The 11712-nt window shown below is 44.5% G+C and overlaps 1 protein-coding gene across 1 annotated transcript in view; it reads right to left on the bottom strand.

The window, feature by feature from the left end:
* The window catches only part of LOC311237120 (AP2-associated protein kinase 1-like), a gene marked incomplete at its 3' end in the record, with an annotated part of 173044 nt that overhangs the window by 100405 nt on the left and 60927 nt on the right, over positions 1-11712 (bottom strand). Inside the window, exons 12-13 of the mRNA XM_084324926.1 lie at positions 7359-7742; positions 1619-1761 (exon numbers count right to left, since the gene is read on the bottom strand). Of these exons, the coding sequence (XP_084181052.1) occupies positions 1619-1761; positions 7359-7742 (527 nt within the window). The remainder of the gene's footprint in view (positions 1-1618; positions 1762-7358; positions 7743-11712) is intronic.

Below are 11712 nucleotides of genomic sequence, written 5' to 3'. Positions count from 1 at the left end.
ACAGCAGAATCTGGCAAGCAGCGGGGAAGAGGAATAGCCTTCATGTTGAACAACAATTGGAGCAATCCAGCCAACGTGAAAGTGCTTTCGAACCACTGCTCCCCCAACCTGGAATATATATCCATCAAGTGTCGTCCTTTCTTTCTCCCGAGAGAATTAACGTAGATCATCCTGGTCGGAGTGTATATTCCACCACAAGCAAACACAGGCGACGCTCTCTTGAGGCTCCACGACGAGGTAAATAAACTCCAGGCAGCTAATGTTGATGCTGCCATTGTAGTTGTGGGCGATTTCAATAGCGCCAATCTGAGGAAAGTATTGCCGGACTTCTATCAGCATGTGACTTGTAACACCAGAGGCGGTAACATTTTAGACCACTGTTACTCGCAATTCAAGTGTGGATACAAGGCTCATTCTGCCAGTGGCTTCGGCAAGTCTGATCATGCGGCCATCTTTCTTTCTCCAGAGTATAAACAAAGAATCAAGTGCGCGCCGGTAGTCTCGCGAGAGGTGCAGAAATAGTCTGTGGAATCAGAGGAGACGCTCCAAGCTGCACTGGAATGCACAGACTGGAGCGTGTTCCGCGATAACACAGATAACATTAATGACTACACAGAGACAGTACTGGACTTTGTTCGTACTCTGGTGGAAGAAACAATCCCCACTACCACAATTAGAGTTTACCCAAATCAAAAACCCTGGGTAGACAAATCCGTCCATGAAGCTCTGAAAGCGCGCACCACAGCATACAACGCCGGGCTCGTGGCAGGCAACATGAATGACCACAAGGTGGCGCGATACAACGTAAGAAGGACAGTAATAGAAGCAAAACGGGGCTACAGGAATAAAATTGAACTTCAGTTTGAACAGGCTGACTCCAGAGCTATGTGGCAGGGCCTCAAAACGATGACAAATTACAAAGGCACCACCCTCAAACTGAACAGTGACATCTCCTTAGCAAATGATCTCAATACTTTCTATGCGAGGTTTGAGGCTGGGAATAATAACACCAGCCTACAAGCCACGGCAATGGAGGGGGGGGGGGGTCTGCTGATGGAGACTCAGTGTTCAGGGTAACAGAGCATGAGGTGAGGAGGACCTTTAAAAAAGTGAATATCAGGAAGGCAGCAGGCCCGGACGGCATACCCGGCCGCGTCCTAAAAGTATGTGCCGACCAACTGGCCCCGGTATTCACTGACATATTTAACCTGTCCTTGGAACAGGCTGTCATCCCCACCTGCCTGAAGAAGTCCACTATCATCCCTGTACCTAAAAAATCCAAGCATGCTTGCATCAACGACTACCACCCTGTAGCTCTCACCTCTATAGTCATGAAGTGCTTTGAGAAGCTAGTAAAGGGCTACATCTGCTCCTCCCTCCCCATCAACCTGGACCTCCTGCGATTTGGGATGGATAGTCTCTGCCCCAGTGTGACTTACTGGCTGAGGATAGTCTCTGCCCCAGTGTGACTTACTGGCTGAGGATAGTCTCTGCCCCAGTGTGACTTACTGGCTGAGGATAGTCTCTGCTCCAGTGACTAACTTACTGGCTGAGGATAGTCTCTGCCCCAGTGACTGTGACTTATAGGCTGAAGATAGTCTCTGCTCCAGTGACTTACAGGCTGAGGATAGTTTCTGCAGCGGTTCCTGTTTGTTGGGAAGAGTCGCTCCCTGTTGCTCCTGGTACAGAGCTCTGGGTGATGTCGCTGGGGACACGCCGGTGACCTCCCTGCTCTGCAGACTTTGGGGAAGGAGGTGGAATCTGTGGGAGGAGGAGGAGAAGGGTTACTCTTTAAATACAAGTATTACTTAACTTATATGATGGAAAATATGAAAGTCAACGATGAAGGAAAAATGGACTTCAGTTTTTTTTTTTATTGATTTACTGTTCTGTAAAAGTCTTGTCGAATGTAATGTTTTATGTTTTGTGTGGACCCCAGGAAGACTAGCTGTTGTCATGCAACAGCTAATGGGGATCCTAATAAACTCAATAAACCCCTTAAGCCAGAAGGGTTAAGGCTGCACGGATACTAACTAGAACTAGAAAATTTGATCACATCACACCAGTTTTGGCCGCCCTACACTGGCTTCCTATCCAAGCCCGTTCTGACTTTAAAGTGCTACTCCTCACCTACAAAATTTTAAATGGGCTTGCACCGCTCTATCTATCCGATCTCATCTCCCGATACTCGCCCGCTCGTGCTCTGCGCTCACAAAATGCGGGGCTTCTATCGACCCCTAGGGTTAAAAAGAAATCCGCCGGCCACAGAGCCTTTGTCTACCGCGCTCCCTACCTGTGGAACAAATTACCTGCCGTCATCAGGGGCGCCTGCTCTGTCGAAGCTTTTAAATCCCTGCTTAAAGGGGACATGCATTGCTATTCCTAGCACTATTTGGGCAACTTTACACAATTCCTGTGAGTCTATTGAAGACATCTGTAAGGTTTTTTTTAAAAAAATGCATTGTTTTATATTTCTAATCAAGTACTCAAAACCATCATTTTTCAGCCTCAGGATTTCAGGCTGTTATGGCCTGGGGTCTGCCCATAAGCACTTTGAGTGACAGTCAGGGGGGGGGACCTGTGCGCGGAGTGTTTGCACAGTGGTCTCTCTCTCTCTCTCTCTCTCTCTCTCTCTCTCTCTGTCTCTCTCTCTCTCTCCCTCTCTCCCTCTCTCTCTCTCTCCCTCTCTATCTCTCTCTCTCTCTCCCTCAGAATGCATGCAGAGGTGTCAGGTTTCACTCTGCCTCCGCAGTATGAGGAAGTGGTTTCCACTCGCTGTGTAAAGGTAGATTGTGGGCGGGCATTAACTCCAACCACAGAGCCAATCGCATCACTGTACGCTTACCAAGGGCCCAAGTGACGTCACGACATGCCTCAAATCAGGATGACCTAATTAAATCTATCAGGAAATGGTCTGAGCTGAATCAGAGCAATCCGCCAATATGGTTTTTTGACACAAAAACACATTGATACTAACTCTTATTACTATAATACAATGCTAGAGACTGAAAAATGACATTTATAATGCATGTCACCTTTAAGACTCATCTTTTCTCTCTCTCCTTCAACCTACCCTGATCTCACCTGGTCGGGGACTGACCTTTAGATTAATCTGTGTAGTTTAGTTATGGTACAGGGTACTACATGGTACCACTGGGTAGTTTACTACAGGGTAGTTTAGTTAGGGTACAGGGTACTACATGGTACTACATGGTACTACATGGCACTACAGGGTACTACATGGCTCTACATGGCTCTACGTGGCACTACATGGCACTACAGGGTACCACAGGGTACCACAGGGCACTACAGGGTACTACATGACACTACAGGGTACTACAGGGTACTACATGGCACTACAGGGTACTATAGGGTACTACATGGCACTACGGGGTACTACGGGGTACTACATGGTACTACAGGGTACTACATGTCTGCTCCTTTGCAGCACCACAAACATGGGAACTCTCCAACTCTTCCCCCCCCCCCTCTTCCCCCCCCCCCCCCTCCCCCCCCCCCCCTCCCCCTTCTCTCTGAGTGCCCGTCTCCTGGCGCTGACTAAGGTGATGGATGCCTCGGGGTCTTGGCCAAGATTGTAGTGACTGCTCTACATGCACCTCCGAGGCCTTGGATCAGTTATTCACCGCCGTCTGTCCGTGGTCCTGTCAACTGATTAACAGTATTAACAGACTGTTAACAGATTAACAGTCAACGCGGTTTCATTGCTGGGTTAAGTACTTATATTCTATTCACATAATACGCCTACTTCATATATCTACTCCATTCACATATATGCCTACCACTTGTATCTATTGCTATGTCCGCCTACTACAATCTCATGAGCTGTCTAACGCCTGTCCCGTCTCCCTGTCTCAAGTTCAAGTTCAAGTTCTTTAATAGTTGTCATACAGAAGTACAGAATACTTTCATACAAAATGCTTCTTACTGTTACGCTCCAGAGACTGTGCTAGACAAGATAGTATCAAATAACATAATAACATAATATAGCATGAATGACTTGCTGTCCTGGAGTATTGACCGGAGTGTTGGACGTCCCGTGACGAAGGCCGGGAGGTTGCGACCCCCTCTGCGTGCCCCCCTGTCTCCGGAGGTCTCGTAGTGGTGACCGGAGTGCCGGATGTCCCGCGATGATGTCGGGGAGTTCGCGACCCTCTCTGCGCCGCCCCTATCTCCCTGTCTCCGGCTGTCCCTGAGCAACGACCGGAGTGTTCAATGTCCCTTGACTAAGACGGGGAGGACGTGACCCTCTTTGCGCCGCCCCTGTGCCTCAAATAGATTCGCTATCAGCTCTATCTTTAATCTTTCAAAATGTTCAGTTGCTATCGCTATTAGCTCTATCTTTAATTTTTCAAAATGTACAGTTGCTATTGCATGCACTCATCTGTGTTCCACTACACACATGAGTGCATGCTTACCAACTGTCCGTCTGCAACACTACTATCACCAACATCTAAGAAGGGAGATCCCCCCTTGAATGGCCCTTCTAAGGTTTCTCTCCTCCACACTGCCTGTGGAGCTTTTTTCCCTATTGTTAGGTTTTAGTGAGTTTTTCCTTACCTTCGCGTGGGGTATGTCTGGGAGTGCTTGCATTCTTTCATTTATTTGCATTCATCTAAAAATGTTTGGACCTTATGGTATTCTTGTTCTGTTCTTGACTTATTGTTATGTTTTCTTCTTGACTTGTTTAAAGAAGATCTGTACGGCCCATGGGGACATTAACGTGTGTTGTCGGGCCCTATAAATAAATTTGATTTGATTTGATTTAAGGGCTGAGGGCCTGGGGCCTCTCTTCTTTCTCATTTACATAAATGATATGAAGAATGCCTGTTCATCAGACCTCTTTCTTTATGCGGATGACTCAGCCATTCTGGTCTCCCATAAGGACTTGGCAGTAGTGGAGAGGACCCTTAGTGAGGAGCTATCAAATGTGCAGACATGGCTGTCAGATAACAAACTATCTCTTCATCTAGGGAAAACAGAGGCCATCCTGTTCGGATCAAAGAAACGGCTTGGTAAAGAAATTGAAATGAAGGTAAGAGTAGGTGAGAAGCAAATAACAAACAAGGATTCTGTAGTATATCTAGGCTGCATACTTGACAAACATCTTACAGGAGAGGCCATGGCTAAAAAAGGCCATGGCTTAAAAGGGTAATTCACATCAAATTAGGTCTCGCACACAAGATAGTTCAAAATACAGGTCCGAAATATCTATCCAATTACTTTAATCGATTCCGTGACAATCATTCATATTCCACTAGAAGGAGCAGTACGGATTTTATTCTGCCAAAATTCAACTCATTAATGGGCACAAATACTTTTTTATATTCTGCGGCACTGGAGTGGAACAAACATCGAAGAGGGGGGAAGCTTTAGACGTGCCACAAAGAAATGGCTAGCCAGTGAAGTATAAAATAGCCACGTCTAGGAAGGAGAGGGTAGGGTGTGTTTTATGAGGTTGCTATATGTTTTATTATGATGCTCTATGTTTTCTATTATGATGATCTATGTTTTATTATGATGCTCTATGTTTTATTATGATGCTCTGTTTTATTATGATGATCTATGTTTTTATGATGTCTGTCCATGTTCAAAATCAGGGACCATGATGGAAATAAGTGCTTGCACTTTCTCATGTTTTTATCCCTTGGATGCTGTCTCTTACTCCACAATAAAAATCAATCAATCAATCAATCAATCAATCAATCAATCAATCAATCAATACTGGGTCGAAATGAATATCACAAATGTAGCCCAGAGTAAAGACCCTAACCCTATCAAAACAGCAGTCAAAGTGTATATTTTCAGCATGTTTGTTTACCAATGATTTTAAGTGTTATTAGCGAAATATGAGTTCATAAATATCTCGGCGCATCCCGGCGGAAACCGGATGAATTAGACGTGAGGAAATAACACCGTTGTTTTTGTGGTTATATCTCAAGGGTCGAAAAAACCTGAACATTATTGCCATAAAATATAATGTTGTTTATTTCTCTACTTTTCTGTGAACGTCTGGAAAAAATCTTAATTGGTCTTAATCTGATGAAAAATGGCAGAATTTTGGACATTTAAAAAAAGTTACTGTACTTACAGTAGATTTCATTCACAGTCTTTGATGCCCTGGTAATGGGCGCCTGGTGGTACTAAATCCAGATTGAACTCTGCCATTGGAAAGAGGAGATTTGACCCGATCCATAGATGTATGACTTGGCCATAATAAGGTCATTTATAAGCCTGATATTCTATATTCATATTTTAAATTGCATGTGTCCAGATGGCAAAATTCAGTACTGCATCTACAAAAAACCCTGTAAATCATCTGCCCTTTATTAATTTACTTAGACTTTTTGTACACTTAATCTCAAGAAGGTACTGAATGAGCTTTTTCACATCTGGTCAATGTTAGCATGGTGTTATTCACCGTCCAAAAAAGAAATATATATTATATATATGTATATATATTATAATAATTTATATTCTCCTTTGGTTCATTACAATTTATTCAAGCATAGTAACAGATGCAATATTTCTGACAATGGATATACATTCCCTGAGGTCCATAGATGTCCCTAGATACCAAGAACATGCAAATGGCCTTGTAGAAGTGGAGAAATCTTCCATTTACTTAGGTATGTACTTTTAGGCGAATTTTCTGAAAATATGGCTCAGGTTTAAGAGGTTAAAAGGCATATCGACCATTTTTTCATCAACATCATCTTGTAGTCAAAACTGCCCCCACGTCCAAAATGTGTGTGCTTCTTTTTAGTTCATAGAATTAGCTCTCAAAATGTGAAATAGCGTGAAATGTTTCATCCAGACTGTCCCGGGAGACTTCCAAAGCCGAAACGTTATCACTGTTTACAATCAGTAAAATGGTCTATAATGCACCATAAACATAATTGAGTCAATTATAAACCAGTTAGTGGTGTAATGGCCCCTGCATGACTCGGTGTGTTGCTGTATAAGTGCTTGTTGTGTTTTGATGCTATTAAAGCTTGATGCAGATTCAGCGTTAAAATACCACCAAGAGATCTACTGGAGGTATCTGCAGTCATGGTATAGGCCAAGGAACCTACCTGCACCTCTCTGAAAATGTAACTGTGTGTGGGCCGAAGCAGCATCGCCAGAGATGTGATTGGCTCGCTTGCCTTGAGTCGTGTACATCTGTATTTTGATGTGAGGACAGCATACCATGTTCTAGTCAAAGCAAACCCAGTCTGGCTGACTACAAAAGAAGATTTTTGACAAAAATGGGGAAAAGCATTGAATGGCTTGAAAACAGAACAAAAAGCAAGTGATGCCAACAACACAAGGATGACGGGAGGCAACAGGCCAGTTACCGTCTTGTCTGACTCAGCAGGTTTCTGGCCGACCTCTGTGGTGCTGACCCCTGTGGTGCTGGCCTGGCCCTGGCTGGTCGGCTGCTGCGGAGCCCCAGAGGGCTGAGCGGAGGCAGCCATGGTGGGAGAGGCCTGAGCCCCCTGCTGGAGCTGGCCGGCCTGAGCCCCCTGCTGGAGCTGGCCGGCCTGCTTACGACGAGCCGGCCGTTGGGGTGGAGCCGGGCTGGACGGAGGTGGGGGTGCTTGCTGGGAGGAGGGACTGCCCACCGAGGGGGAGGTGACTTGTTGCTGGGCGGAGGATGGGGCTTCCGTCTTGGTCCCGGAGGAAACTCCTCCCCCTACTGGGGTCACCTCGGCTCCTGTGGCTGCGATTGGCTGCCCGGGCTGTTACATGAATGAAGATGAAGGACAGCGCTCCATGTCACCAAACCCTGGCTATGTCTAGAACCCATCACTCACAAAGACCTTGGCAATGACAGGTAGGGTTAAGGTTAGGTATAGATTCACAGACCTTTGCTATGACTGGTAGGGTTAAGATCAGGTATAGATTCACAGACCTTGGCTGACTGGTAGGGTCAAGATCAGGTATAGATTCACAGACCGTGGCAATGACAGGTAGGGTTAAAGGAACACACCAACTTTTTGGGGAAATTAGCTTATTTGCCATCTACCCTGGAGTTGGACAAGCAGATACATACCCTTTTCTTCTCTGTGAATGCATTAGGCTTAGGGAACAGTCGCACCACTAGCGTCATTCACTGGAAGTAGGTGTGCCAGTGTAGCCTAGTTCCCAACAGTCACGAAATACACTCCAAATACAACTCCAAAACGTTCCTGTAAACATGTTGTGACCTGTGCAGCAGTGGTTTGGCAAATAATTGTTCCGAGTATATATCCGGCTTAGAAAACGAAAATGTCTAATTATTATTATAATTTTTTTCCCCACGTGGTAAATACACAGGTCACAACATGTTTACAGGAACATTTTGGAGTTGTATTTGGAGTGTATTTCGTGTCTGTTGGGAACTAGGCTACACTGGCACACCTACTTCCAGTGAATGAGGCTAAGCTAGGCTAACGGTGCGGCTGTTCCCTAAGCCTAATGCATGCACAGAGAAGAAAATGGTATGTATCTGATTGTCTAACTCCAGGGTAGATGGCAAATAAGCTAATTTCCCAAAAAGTTGGCGTGTTCCTTTAACTCATTGACCGCCACGCTGTTTCCCCATCTCTACTCAATGGCGCCAGCGTTATTGACCATTTTAGCGATGTTTGCGGACCCATCGTGTGTTCTGTATTATAGCTATGGAGACAATAGTATGGCTCATTTGACAGGCATTGTTCATAGTCCAAGACTGACTAACCAGTTCATTTCTACATACTGTAGTTTGTGCGCTATTCCATGCTAAACATCGCCCCTTTCCAAAATAATCCAGTATTTTTTCATGGATTGCGAGATAAGACGCGTTATATGCATTATGCCCAAATCATTCGGGTTGCTCGCCTGAAACTCCAAATACTTCCAAATCAAAAAGTTATATACCATATACATATGTGTCTTCACAAAATCATCAAGGGGGGGGGGGGGGGGGGGGGTCGTTTTAACTCGAAACTGCGATCGTTACCAAAAGCATGTTTTAGGTCCGGTAAAATACGACACTGATCAGTACAGAAGCATGTTCTAGGTAAGAAAAATACCAGCAGGTTACCTAAGATAGACCTTACCTCAGTCAGAAGGTACTCCAAAATGAATAAATCCCAGTCGATCCCATGGCGATCGCAATTACTCGTGTATATTGGGCATGGCTACCATATGGGAAAGAATAGCTCTGAGGCACCAAATCTTCCACCGATTGCTATGTTGTGATCCACTCCTAGGCGGAAGCAGCCGGAGGTAAGTCAGTACTGGAAGACAAGTGATATCCCCAGTTCAAAAGGTAGGTGATACTGCCACCTGGCGGGATTCGATCGACATTGCAATTCCAACGTAGGCAGCTGTGCCAGGGAGACCCAGGGAGCTCCGAGTGAGTGTTTAGAACGGGGATCAAAGGAAAAGGCATTGTTCATAGTCCAAGACTGATTAACCAGTTAATTTCTACATACTGTAGTTTGTGCGCTATTCCATGCTATTCCATGCTCTGAGGCTTGGTAAGCCACACATCCCTTGGTCGTGTCGTGATTGTTTTTTAAACTTTACTGTAGTTATATGACTTTGTGTGTATACTGTATTTTGTATTTCTTTTAGTATTTCTAACAGAACTTTGGTACAACTTCGGTTGATTTTAAATGTGCTATATAAATAAAGTTGACCTTGACCTTGGAAAATATCAAAGGAACTAAAAATGAGATAGGGTCAAGGTTAGGGTCAAGATCAGGTATAGATTCACAGACCTTGGCTATGACTGGTAGGGTCAAGATCAGTTATAGATTCACAGACCTTTGCTATGACTGGTAGGGTCAAGACCAGTTATAGATTCACAGACCTTTGCTATGACTGGTAGAGTTAAGGTCAGGGTTAAGATCAGGTATAGATGCATAGATAACCTTTGGAGTGAAAGAAGTTACGAGTGTGTAGTGTAGAGGTCTAAGCACTTGCCTACCACTGCAGATGTACACTAGGGCTGTCACTTTAACAAAAACTCGAATTGGAAATTCCTTGCAGAATTGTAGACAAGTTCGAATTCAAGTTTACCATGGTATGTTTGGTATCATTATTTTCAGCACAGTCTCACTTATATGACCTGACCGTTTTTCTTTTTATAATAATAATATTATAAAAAAATTAAAAATTAAAAAAAAAAATACAAATTCGAATTTCTTCCTTCAAGTTCGAATGTGTATAGGGACGAAATGCCAATGGATTAAGTATAATATGCGTCGCAGACTATTACTAGCCTCCCAGGAATTACCCTAAACCGCTCTAAAACCATACTTATATTCACCACGGTATAAAACGGGAATGTATGGATGGAAAAATTATTCCTTTTTCACATCTTGAACGATAGATACTCGATGTCAAATGGGCCATAGTATTGCATCCATAGCTATAATATATATATAGTTATAGCCCTGCAAACAAGGTGAACGACTCCATTGGTTTAATGCGTGGCAGCACATAGTCATATCCCGTTCCCAGCGTGGCAGTCAATGAGTTAATATCAGTAAGACAACAGATAACTACTAATTGCGGAACACATGACATACATACATGACTACAGACAATGTCATATCATGTATTGAGATTAATGTGTTGATTAGGGGTGTAAATAAACCAACCGCATCAATGTGTTTACCACATTGCAAACAAAACAATGACTTTCTGGTATCTTCCTTGGTGCTTTAACATACTGTACATATATTTTGTCAAATAATCTTTGATGCTTTAACATACTGTACATATATTTTGTTTGAACAGCATGCATTTCATGCATGTATACTAATTCGTATAAGTAACCTACCTACTAACCTCAATGACTATAAGTAACTAAGTAACTAAATATCTAACTAATTACCTACCTATCTGACTGACAAACTAACTGTTACTTTCCCTGTGTGTGTATAACGTGTGATTTACAGTGTTCTTTTGGATAGACTAACAGTGTTCCTTTGGATAGCTCGCCCAGTCTAACGACGAGATGAGGTGCTACTCTTCTCCAGATGCAGTATGGATTACTAGCAATAACATTGAGCCCTTTTTCCCTTTCTGGAGCGGTCCTTGCGTGGGACCAGTGGAGGTTGCCAGCAGGGGGCGGAGTGGCAGTGGTGGCAGGTGGAGCAGTGGAGAGAAGCAAGCAACGAGGAAGAGGGAATTACCTGGAGGCGAGGGGAACAGGAAGTTCTCTTCGACATTGGACTTGACGGTTATCAGTCGCAGTTACAGTGGACGGGTACTCAAACGAGCCCGTGGAAGAAATTACGTTGGAGAGCCCCGTCGGAGCGAGCGGCGGGTGATGAGACATACTTGCTAGTGACGGGTTATCCTAGAAGTATCAGCGATAGTGTGTGAGTAAGAGAAACCGAACCCAAGGACTAACGTCTAGAGCTAACGAGACTAACGTCTAACGTTATCGGGTTATAGTAGTTACTGTGTGCGGTATAGTAGTATGCTGCTAACGGCTCCGTCTGACTTGAGTAGACTACCGGGCGCGAGGCGCTGAAGAGACCGGTGGTATAGCTAGCCACGTTGCGTTAGCAGTGTAACCGAATAGCAGGAGGGTGCGTCGAGACCCAAAGCTTAGCTGTGTTTAAGGTAGCCAAAGTATTAGCTCGCGCGACAGAAGCAAGCCAGCAACAGCAGCGGTGGACGTTTCCCAGACGGTACAGAGGACGCCTCTTCCCATCAGCAGAGGACGCC

This window comes from Notolepis coatsorum (genome assembly GCF_963971535.1).
Source record: "Notolepis coatsorum genome assembly, chromosome: 11".
Taxonomy (NCBI): domain Eukaryota; kingdom Metazoa; phylum Chordata; class Actinopteri; order Aulopiformes; family Paralepididae; genus Notolepis; species Notolepis coatsorum.
The sequence above is the reverse complement of the archived record's forward strand: the minus strand, read 5'-3'. Positions and strand labels throughout refer to the sequence as shown.